This window comes from Corticium candelabrum, chromosome 1 (genome assembly GCF_963422355.1).
Source record: "Corticium candelabrum chromosome 1, ooCorCand1.1, whole genome shotgun sequence".
Taxonomy (NCBI): Eukaryota; Metazoa; Porifera; class Homoscleromorpha; order Homosclerophorida; family Plakinidae; genus Corticium; species Corticium candelabrum.
The window spans coordinates 4,450,775-4,463,290 of NC_085085.1; the positions used below are offsets into that span (position 1 = coordinate 4,450,775).

General features: G+C 41.3%; 1 protein-coding gene across 1 annotated transcript; it reads right to left on the bottom strand.

Annotated features, from left to right (window-relative positions):
* Nucleotides 1-4,763: 4,763 nt before the first annotated feature.
* Nucleotides 4,764-11,521, bottom strand: LOC134180701 (uncharacterized). The gene is made up of 6 exons (XM_062647920.1): nucleotides 11,247-11,521; nucleotides 10,937-11,180; nucleotides 7,488-8,320; nucleotides 6,246-6,894; nucleotides 5,207-6,047; nucleotides 4,764-5,176 (listed from the first exon to the last, which is right to left on the bottom strand). The coding sequence occupies exons 1-6, from the start codon at nucleotides 11,519-11,521 to the stop codon at nucleotides 5,016-5,018; spliced, it is 3,003 nt and encodes a 1,000-aa protein (XP_062503904.1). The 3' UTR covers nucleotides 4,764-5,015.
* Nucleotides 11,522-12,516: the final 995 nt, after the last annotated feature.

Consider the following 12,516-nt stretch of genomic DNA (forward strand, 5'->3'; position numbering starts at 1 on the left):
GTACAATAACGGCCAAACTACAAAGAAATGGAAACGGCCAAATTCTTCGTTTGATAAGATAATCGATCAAAAGAAAAGTTGTTAAACGCTACTTCTCTGTTTCTAGTGTTGTAATTTAGGAAATGTTGTGATTGCCAATTCAGATTGTTAGTTTACTGTCAATGACAGAAATCGTAATTGCAGAATTGCAGAAATCGGTACAAAGGCGGCCAATTCGCAATGCTATGTTCACGTTCTAAGCAGACACCGTGGAATATGAAGAGTCGTGACTGATCACTTGGTGCCAGTGTGATTTGCTCTAACACATTTAGTGAGCAGATACTATTAATGTTGTCACATACGTGTTAATGTAATTGGGTTATACGTAACCTTCCCACCTAGACGTCTACAGAGAACACCGATAGACAGGTGTACCTACTTGCGCCAAGCGATTAGGGTTGTGATACAGGTGTACGCATAGCACGGTGCACCTGCACTTACGCTAAGCGCTAAGCCTATTAGCTTGTTGTAACACAAATTACTCAACACAAAGAGTACATAAAAGTGACAATTGAACTGTATAACAGACCGCTTAGATAACTAACACGTTAACTGATATATTAATTGCTATATCTACAGGACGGAACGAGAAAGAGTTCTTGTATAATTGTATTGTCTTGGCCGATCGCGCACGTTTGATATTGCGATTTAGCTATTTGTAGGCGATTCAGGTGCGCTTGTGATAAACACACGATGTGTACACCCGTGTCGCAACTCTGATCGCTTTTGGCGCAAGTACACACGACCACCTGCTTTATTCCAGCAATAGTGTTAGAAATAGCTATCTATTTAATCTAAATAACTTTCTATTCTGTCTACGTTATCAGGCACAGAGAAATTTAATAATCACAGTGGACATTGATAATATTGTAAAAATTGAGATACGTACCATAAATAGCTGGAAGAATGCCGTGTTACACTGTACGAGTAGAAGGGTTCGAAGCCACATCCCGGATTTGCCCTAAATCTTCTAAGTGTGGCGACCAGCACATAGAAAGTCTTTCCTGATGATCAAGCCGTTCTTAACCAGCCTCACCAACCCCTGAACTTCGATTCTCCAAAGCGCCCCTTTGGGAAGAAGGCGGAGTTGCGTTGCTTCAGGTCATCTTGGTTTCATCAGTGGCCATTTCTTCACTACCACGAGGCTGACGACGTCGTGTTTCGTCACCTGTGCGTAAAAGCGTTAACTCTCAAACCGATCAAGTCTAAACCGGATCCTGCTTTTGTTAGTACTCTAGCACATGCAGAAGTAGGCTGTTGGTCTATAATTGTATTTATTGGTAAGGTTACTCGTGGATTTTCAAACTGGAAAGATGCAACCACAGGATTCAAAAACCACGTAAAGAGTTCGTGTCATCGTGAAGCAGTTGAAGTCCTTGTCACTCTTCCTGCCACCACCTGGGACGTTGGAGAACATCTTTCTCATGAGCATGCTGTCCAGAAAGTCAACAATCAACAAGCGCTTCTTCAAGTACTGTCGTCTGCAAGATTCTTGAGTAGGCAAGGTCTTACTTTTAGAGGAGATGGAGATGAATCAGATAGTAATCTAAAACAGCTGCTTTGTCTACAGAGTGAGAAAGACCATAACCTAGCACACTGGCTGAAACAAAAGAAGAATGTCTACACAAGTCGACAAATTCAAAATGAAATGATCAAAACATTGGGCCTCCAAGTGCTACGAAATATTGCCACAGACATACATAATTCCCCATTTGTAACGGTGATGGCTGATGAAAGTACTGATGCCTCCAACAGAGAGCAATTTACAGTCATCATTCGTAGGGTTTCAGAAGACTTGCAGGTGGATGAAGAGTTTATTGGAGTTTACCAAACCTCAACTACTGATGCTGCAATCCTTGCAGCTCTGATCAAGGGCTTCTTCATAAGACTGAATGTGAGTATGAAAAAGCTTCGTGGACAGAGTTTTGATGGTGCCAGTGCTATAAGTGGCTATAGAACTGGTGTTGCTAAACGCATTCATGATATTGAGCCAAGAGCAGTCTTCACCCACTGTTACTTATGGTCGTGCTCTTAAATCTCGCTGCGAATGACACCCTAAAGCAATCAAAGTTAATGAAAGATGTACTAGACACACGTCGGGAGATCACAACACTGATCAAATATTCCCCACGTAGGGAGGAGACATTATGAACTTGAAGGAGAGCTTGCCAGCTAGTAGTACAGGTATCAGAGTACTCTGCCCTACTAGATGGACAGTGACAGCTGATACGCTCTCAACCATTATCAGTAACTATGAGGCATTGCAGAATACATGGGAGGAGGCCCTTGCAATAACAAAGGACACAGAGGCCAAGGCCAGAATCCAAGGGGTGTCAGCCCAAATGGATATGTTTCAGTATTTGTATGGTATCATGCTAAGTGAAATGATACGCGGACAATCTGAGTAGAACTTTACAACATAAGTCTTTGTATGCAGAAGAAGGTCAACAAGTTGCTCGGATGACTGTTGATACAATCACATCACTTCGAAATGATGATGCCTTCGACCTGATGTGGAAGAAAGTGAGTAGGAAAGCCAGATCTTTGAATGTCAGTGACCCACAGCTACCCCGAAGAAAGAAAATACCTAGGAGGCTTTGTGAGGGTTCGTGTGAAGGGGACTTTCATGATACCCCAAAAGAACACTATAGACAGTGCTATTATGAAGCACTCGATCTCATTATCAACTGTATTCAATCTCGATTTGATCAGCCTGGCTACAGAATATATCATTATTTGGAGACACTTTTGATTAGGGCAGCCAAACTGCAGAAGTTAGAAGATGATCTGAAAGCGGTTTGTGCATTCTATAAATATGACTTTGACCAGATGTTGTATGCACAACTTCAAACGTTTGGAGTCACTTCCAACAAACGTATCAACTTCAATCAAAGGAGGCCAGTACAAAGATGACCATCTTCGACATAAAGTCTTATTTTCTCTCGTTGTCTCATGGTCAGAGGGTCCATTTCTCACAAGTGAAACGCCTTTTTCAACTTGTGTTGGTCATGCCAGCCAGCAATGCGTCATCTGAAAAATCATTTAGTGCGCTGAGACGACTCAAAAGCTACCTTAGAACAACTATGATGCAAGAGAGGCTAAAATATCTCATGCTACTTTATGTTCAAAAGAACAGGACAGATGCACTGGACCTGAAAGCAATTCTAAATAACTTTGTGGAAGAATCAGAGCACCGATCAAACATTTTTGCCAAGTTCTGATGCATGTTGACTTTAGGCATTTGGTGTGCGATGTTATGTTCTGGCCATGTATTACGCTGGAATACACAGTGTTCTGAAACAGTTTCTGTAAAGACTTGACTGCTTTCTAATTAAATGGTTGTACGATTTTGCTCTTTGTTGTTGAGTGAAATGCTTTTGTCTCAGACATTAATATCAATTGCAGCATATAACTATTAATTTTATCTTTCGCTGGACCATTTTTTCATGCTTGCTAGGGGCCTGAGACTGAACTCGCAACGGTAAAGACACAACTCTAAACTATTTTGCTAACAGTATTGTGAAACTACTGTCTGCATGCCTGCAAGTACCGCCTCAACGCTATCTAGAGAGTTGTCCAATTTACCAGGTTTGTACCGTGCTACAACTTACCAAACCCACAACCTAGTAAAGTCTGTTTACGTTGAGCTACCGCGTCTGTTTGCGTTGTGCAACCGATGTTTGTTTGCGTTGTACTACCGACGTTTGTTTGCGTTGTGCCACCAATGCCTGCTTTGCGTTGTGTGAGTCTTCGCAGAGATCGCACGCCATACACGCACTGTGAATAAGAAAAACAAACCTGACTCCGCCATGTTTGGGTCTCGAGTCTTCCATTACGGCGAGGCGTACTTCGTTAGGATCCCCCACGAACTGAACTTTAATAAGCACAAATAACTGGAGTAAAGCGAAAGTCCTCGCAAAAAACTAAGAACACGATAAACAGGAGGACGAGAAATGTGTTGTACATGCTACAAAGGCCTTCGAGATAGCGACACTTCATGATGATAAATTAGAACGTGATGCTCATGCAGAACTGAGTAAAAATGCAAGTGAACTCATGCAACATAAATTTGCATAAAACCTTAAATTAAGTAACTTTATGAGAATTTTGTCAGGGGCTGCTAATTCTGTGAATGAGATGTACCTCATGAATGCATACAGCAATAAATTAATTAACTAACAACTAATAATAATAAAAATTTACTATACAGCCATTCCCTACTGCTAGGAAGATCGGTACAAATAGTCCTGACATCTGCATATTAGCTGTCCTACTAATGGCAACATCACCAGGAAACATGCTGAGAAGTTGACGAAATACAATGACTTGCGGGTGAAGGTAAGCTGCATGTGGGAGTGTCGGACACTAGTTGTTCCCTTGGTGATGGGGCACACTGCACACAGGTATTGCACGGTGGCTTGACATTACATAATTATTCCAGGTCATCACATCCTGCAGCACTTAGAGAAAGCAGTGCTTCTTGGATCCAGTCGGATCCTACGTAAAGTTATGTATTCTGTCTAGACGGCCACGATGATCTAAGCACAGGAAACAGTTGAGAGAGCTTGTGTTGCAATTGTTTAATTAAAGTCAAACCATATAATGCCTGTACTACGGTGCTTACAACAGACCTTACGAACCAGACTGATCTGGTTAAGTACGACTAACCATTAGTAATAATACTAATAGCTAATCTGACCGTGCGGACAACGGGATGGTGAGGTTAGATCATATATACCATTTTTTCGCAATTCAATAAAACTATAATCACGTACGAACGAAAATAGGCATTGTAACATTGAAGAAATGAACTAATACACGAACAATACAATATATCGATCCAACTACTTTTTATGCCGTAACTAGACACAACAGGTTTCATGACATGCGAACGAATGCGTGTTTCTAACCAAATATGTTTCTACTACCAAAGTACTCGAACGGGAATTAGAGGTCAATTTCTGAGCGCCTAGGGTTTAGCATTTTAATGCTTCTTCATTGTCAGCTGTAGCTTCTTTGTTTGGGCACCTCTGTTCGTAATTGGCAATTTCATCTTGATCTTCAGAGTCTCTGACATCACTGTTGTTTCCATTTTGCTCACCACGAGCACCTTCTTTGTTGCTGACTTCTTGCTGATCTGTTTGGATGGCAGAATGAGTAATGCTACTTGTTTGGATGGCAGAATGAGTAATGCTACTTGTTTGGTTGCCACTTGACATAGCAGTTTTGTTGGAAATAATAAGCCCTCCATCATCACGTAATGAACCTGCCTCATCAGAGACTACCCATGAGTCATCATGTACGTGTGAACTAGTAGATCCTACATTCGGAATAACAACTGCTCCATCACGTGATACTTGAATATCATTGAGATCATTTTCTCTATTTTCTTTACCATCACTGTCTGTTTTAATTGCTCTTCTGTTGACGTACATCTCTTCAACGTAATAATCCGGCAGAAGAACATTATGTACATGAGATTGAGAAACAGCAATTTTCTTACTTTTCTCTATAATGTCATCACCTTCATCTAAATTGGACTCTTTGTCTTCACTGCCACAAAGTGAAATAACTCTGTAGCTGCCAAATATAATTCCAAACAAATTCTTCAGAAGAAATACTAGCTGCAAGTCCTGTGTGCTGTACTCTGATGCAATATAGACTCGAAGAGCAAAGAACGGACCATCCAAAAAAAGAATAGTCAATGTTGTCCACACAATTTCATTCACTGTGTTATCTGATGCCATGCCAACATCAATCTGAACCAAAAGGAAGATGCTAGTTGATGTAAATGTCAGCACCATAATAAGAAGAGTTCGATCTTTGTGCAATTCAGGTTCGTCAACTACCAAATGAGTGAATTCTGCAATGTCAAACGCCATAGCAACAGCCACTTGCAACAGACTGGAAAATGCTTTGGAAGTCAGACCCTCTTTGGGCATCCACCATCGACCAAGTATTGTAAGTGGGAGCACAAGTTGCAGCAGTGCATACGACTCTTCATCCAACTGCATGTACACAACACAATATGAATAAAGAGTTGGAGATGCAGTGCACGTACTTGTCTATGTTCATGTGACTGCGCATGTGTCTAAATGATTACAATAGGCAAATCGTGCATGTGCAACTTGAGTTATTTCACTAGTTAATGTGTAGCAAAAGTACACTGTACTGCACGCAATTTGGATGCAAGTCAGCTGCCATACCAGTTCTGCATCTGATGTGTCCGTCTCACAGTTGACTGAACCCTTATGCTTAGCAGACGTGACTGTCTTGTTTTTAGGAATAGTTGTTATGTCATTAGTTGTTGTTGTGTAGGTAGAACTAGCTGTAGTGTAAGTAGAAATATTTGTCTCATTGGCAGAAATGGCCGTGGTGTTGGCTCGTGGAGCGTTTTCTGCTGGATGCTTTCTTCGTGGTACTTTCACTGATGGTGTTGGAACGAGAAAAGAAGTGACTGAATGCGAAGAACTGACTACTTCAGCTGGCGTCGAACTCGCCATTGCATGTTGTGTAAAATCTACTGGTCCATTACTCGGTGCCATTGAGAATACAGTTTCATATAAAGACATGCCAGCAATTGCAATACCAGTACTCTGAGCAGAATAAGAATGAGTTGCAAAATGTGGCTCTAACAGTACTGCAGTTGGTGATGGCAAAATCGTTGCTACTGTACTCAGTAGCTTCCTTCCATCTGTGTCTGTTTCAAGCTTTGATAAGTTACATTCAGTTGTCAGGCTGTTTGTTGAGTCTATCAAGTCATTGGAAAGGAATTTCTTGTCATCAACCAGAGGTAAAATGATGAGCCAGAAACAAGTTATTGCGACAGCTAGGTAGATAAGCAATGGTTGGTACCTGCAAAGAATTAGAAAGGTGTAATAGAGAATACATGACAGATACTCACTGACATGAAACAGCCAAACCCACACTATCTAAAGACGATCAATAAATAACTTTGTCTTAAGAATCACTAACAGTGACAAGACAATGCTATCGTCAAAATATTAAAATTGCTATACAATATATTATAAGAACATATATACATATACCTGCTTAGCTCACTGTTGTTTGCGGTGTGTGTATATACTTATGGATTGCATGGTCCAACATATAGCTTATACTTCTCAATACTTGACTGCATGCATGGAGACAAAAGAACTTTTGCTGTTGCAGACATCACAGAAGAATAAACAACTCATAAACGAAGTTTATGATCTGTTTGACTATATCACTGAAATGGTGCAAAGAAAATTTAGAGAGTCAACCCAACGTCAGATTCCTCACCCTACAGTGCAAAACAACTGCAGGGCAGTAGCTGTTCGCAGCATATTCCCTAGGCACTGACATCTGTTTCAAGTTATTAATTAATTATACAAGCTAGTTGCATGCATAGAGTACAGTAACCATAACATTTAATTAAGGAAAGTTAACTAGCATTCTTGACGTACCATACTTTGACTTTCATCTTCTCTTTAGGGATGCCTCGTCTGTATTGAATGATCCTTGGAATGGTGATAGCAGCAAATGGCAAAACGCACAGACCAAGCAACCAGAACAAATAGTTGTCATTAACAAGTGTTACTCGCCACGTCAAAGCCATCAAATGAACTACCAGAAAGAGAATTGGAAGAACAAAACTGAAGAAAATTTTGATCCATGACATATACAAAGATTTTTCCTCAAACACAAACTGTATAGCTGATGACATGGTATTCGTTAGCATAATAATGAAAGATGCAGACGCGTCATGTGATGTTTCAGACACAGCAGCACTCGATCTGCGCTGTTCCTTCTTTTTCTTCCTCTTCTTTGTCTTCAATATTGCAAAGATGTGATAGATACCAAACACGATACTATAGGCATTCTTGAGAGGGAAAATTATTTGAACAAGTGCAAATCCAGATACACTAAGAATGTAGATACGAATGATCAAAAAAGGGATTTCATGACACACAATGCTGTAGACTGTCCAAAACATTTCCCATCGTGCAGATGAGAAAACACGTTTGGCCAGAGCCTCAGATAGCCGCAAGAGCTGTAGCAGACTAAGAGATGTGAAGACCAAGATGAGATATGCAAGCGTTCTATTGTTACGAAGATCCTCATTCTGTATGTTGTCTTGTAGCTCTACGATATCAAAAGACATGGCCACTCCACTCATTAACAATTCTGAGAGTTCTTTGTTTGTAAGGTCAATTCGTGGCATCATCCATCGAGTAAAGATAATGACAGGAGTAATGAGTTGGATGCCAACATAAGAAATTGTTTCAAATTGAATATTCTGACAAAAGGCAATATTGTAATCATATTGCTGATTTAATCAGTGTATATAAACAAAAATTCTATAGTTATTGTCCGTTAAACTTTATGAATGGGTATACTCTTGGTGTCATATTCATGCTTTGGTAGTTAATGCATCAAAGTACATGCAGGTATCAGATGCTAGGCTGTTGCTCTGTTGTGTCTTCACTTGCCTTTGTAAGTTGGTTGTTCTCGACGTTTTCCTGAATGACCTATATGCTCTAAACACGTACTACCTATACCATAATGCAAACTGCTTTTTCAATGTTTCTCTCAATAACGGACAAACCTAGAATATCTAAGGTGGTGGTGGCAGTGTTGTGTGGTGGCGGCAGTGGCGGTGCTGTGTGTGTGTGTGTGTGTGTGTGTGTGTGTGTGTGTGTGTGTGTGTGTGTGTGTGTGTGTGTGTGTGTGTGTGTGTGTGTGTGTGTGTGTGTGTGTGTGTGTGAATTCTCAGACCACGTACGTGCCACGCTGTGATCCAAGTTACAACATCTGGGAATCGATTAGGGATATCAAGTGTTGCTGGGACTTTTACAATATGTCACGTAGCCTTTAACTATTCTAATTGGTCAATATGAGGTCTTCTAGACATAATAGAAACCTCTTGGCTGTCTGTGATGGAGACCTGTAGTTTGCTAGAGATGGAGTCATAATCGAGCAACTAGAGTCCACCAAACATAGACACAACGAGGAGAATTCCCGGATTTCAACTATCCATGTCTTAGAGAGTCGATTTCAACACTATTCAAAAGGTCGTGACTAGGCGATGACAATTAGCTAATATGTATGTCATTGGTCCTTTACTGCATTAATTAATAAACACGTGAGTAAAAGACAGCCCTCAATAAAAGCTAAAGAGCATTCAAGGAAAACCACCTAGCTTTAATAAGCATACCGCGCACGTGATATAAGTAACTACAGTCAGAGTCAACATTCTTATCATTTCCTTCACAGACAAAGATCTTTCCGCGGTCTAGACTTGAATCTTCTTCTCTACCTGTATAATGACTTCCTCTATGGCTTAATTAATTAGAGTAACAAATTATCAGAGAAAATTAACGACCCCTAGCTCCTTTAATTAACCACTCCCTACGCATCTAGACACTACCACAATTCCCACGTTATCTCTAATTTTGGTATGAACTTTAGTCGAACAAACAACTTACTCAACTATTTCGTTATCTTAGTTACACTTACAAATAGCACTTAGTACTACTATTTAGGTAATCTACGAACAGCTTGAAGTCGATGTGTTGCCGCCTATCCAAACATCGCTAACTAAATACAAGATTTGGCTTCCCAACGTAAACGCTTTTAGATTGGTACGCATGCAGTGCAATCCTGCATCTCAATCATTTTCTCTTGCTTCTACAGCTAGAGTCTTTGTTGTTTGTGAAATCTGCATGTCTGAAGCAACCAACGCGACCGCGGGAACGTTGCCGTCGACAGGCTTCGATCATCGCACGATCGTGATAGACGTCTGACGTATAGAATTGTGCGCTAGTGTCACAACATAGACTGAATGCAAACAAACTGGATGGATGCGACTCTAGAGCTGTACTCTTACTTCTTGTTCTCTCCTAAACAAGAGAAGCTAACTGAGATAGGAAGCATACCAATCTGGTGTTTAGTGAGCGTTTAACTTAGGAAACCAATCCGCTAGTTCGTCGGCTAAGCAGCAACACAGCGACTTCAAAGAGGCGTTATCGCCCGGAAGTATGACGCGGCAAAAGGGTCTGGCTAAGCGAGACTATGATTAGCGCGTTCTTGGACATCACGCAAGAAATATATGTACAAATCCAGGTATACAGTATGTAGAGCTTGTGTTTTCCGTGGGTTTGTAGTGTCCTTGATGAAAGAACCCACACTAAAAATTATAGGAAATCCAAGTTGGAAATACGAAATTCGGTCTGCAGGGAACTGCGTGATGCATTAGTTTGCGGTAATTGCCTCGTACCAGACCCTCTCGCGCCGTCGTGCCGGTTGCCGTCGCCTAGATCAGGAAAGTTGCTAGATCGAGATGATGTAGTAATGAGACATGTCGTCACAAAACCAACTTGGTAGCAGAGCAGGAACTGCACATTACAAAACCCCACTGGAATAACTTGACTAATCTTCTAATCGATCGAAATAGTGTTGCGACTAATGCTTGCAGTTGCTTCCAACTGACTGAACAGCGCTCGAATTTACTTTCCTAATTAAAGTCAGTGGGCTGTAGCTTAGTGGTCTTGCTACAGAACCAGAGAAATCACAAGTTAGTTCGTCTAGCTGTACGCGGTAGGCGCGAGCAAGGTACTAGAATTCCGAGGCACATCCGCACTTGTAAATTGTGAACTATTCACTATAACACATTAGTATTATATTATATAGAGGGGAATGAACTTTCCCTTTTTCTTTCTCTTCTTTCAGCCTTTTGAAGAAGAAATGTTGCATTGTTTTGTTAGCCATGTCAATGTACAACCCTGGGTGCACTCATGATATGGATCCAAGGTGACGCCTACTAACAGACTGAGTGTTTACTTTCATATCTAGGATAGACTGTCTGTCTGTCCGTCACTTTCCACATCCTACGTTACACTTTCCACATACTTACTAGGGTAACATTGATACTGATTCCAATATTGCCAACTGAGTCCTGAATTGCTGCCAAAGATTCCTTTGCATTTTTAGTTCTAATCTGGAGGAGTTGCATGCTGAGTTCTTCCTCACTTGCGTTGGCACTAACGTTGAGAAATCTTAGTTCAGACTCCGTCTCGGGAGGATCAATGTACATTCCAACCAGAATCAACCAAGTAGCAATCACAGCTACTACCATGTGCATGATCATTGGATGATACCTAAGCAAATGGAGGTAAACTTGAGAGATCGATTACCACAAAAAAATGTGTCTATCTATTGCATACCACCATCCAACTGATTTTGAGGGTCTGCACATCCTTGCCACAAGCATCACATCCATGACGGCCACCACTAGACCAATGAGCCAAACCCAGTCGCTGTGCCACAGTAATACTGATCCCCACAGCAAGAACGCTGCGTGCAGAGTCAGAATAAACCCAGCAAAGAGAATAGAAAGTTTTCCAGACAAGTTTAAGATTTTTTCTCCTGCAAAACTGATGCCAGATAGTAGAGAGTGCCTTCTCTTCTTGTTGTTTGTGTCTCCTGCAGACGCCTCCATTGTGCAGACAGCCGACTGATAGTGTTGTATGCAGGCTCGGTAGGGTACGACTGATTGTGTATAATTATAGCACTATACTGTTGATTATACTAATTACACAAACGTAACTTAACGCTAAAATACTACCTCATGCCACATCCCCCTTTCTCAGCTCTGTAAAACAAACTTCAAAACCAGACTTGTGTAATAACTCAAACACCCAACAACTCTATAGTCAAACTTCAAACTATAAGTCTAGTTGCCCTGGTGGCTTCACAATGCTACCACTCCTTGTTGTTATTCCTGGTTGGATTGAAGAAGGATGTTGCACTGGACTTCCTGTTACTGTTGCATCTTCTTTCCTGTTATCGGTATTCTGGTCTTCTTCTGGTATGGGTTCTTCTTGTTTTTGGTTCTTCTGGTCAATGGTCTATTACAATTTGACGTCTGTTTCTACCCAATGCTTCTGACGGTGTTTAGATAGTTTTGTTGGGGCCGTCGATGGTCGGGAAGAACAAGTTCTGTTCGAAGTGGATACTTCTACTGTTACATGGAGCAGCGGTGCGATCGAGCTCTTCTCTCGACGCATGGGTCATGTACTTGCTGAGGTTTAATATTACACTTTGTTGTGGTGGGAAGCAATAATATGTACATTGCAAAACGTATTCCTGGTACAGTCAACGCGATATTGCAGACGCTATTTCGTGCAATCAGTTAAGCTCGCGGTTTTTGTTGCAACCTCGACATGCAGCGAAGCTATATATTGTAGATCTCTCTTGCACCGTGGGCCAATTTCTTTGCTACGGGGCAACGATCTGACGTAAACACCGGACACATGAACACTGTTCGTCACTTGTTCACAACCGGAATAGCTTCGAGCACCACCAGAGCGGTAGGCAGTACCGCTCTCAAGACTTTTGCCATTGTAGCGGTCCTTCCCCTATGTCGATGTCTGAGTAATAGACGATATTTGGGGCGGAGCTTCTAGAGCATGCGCAATCTCGAGTTAACGCGCA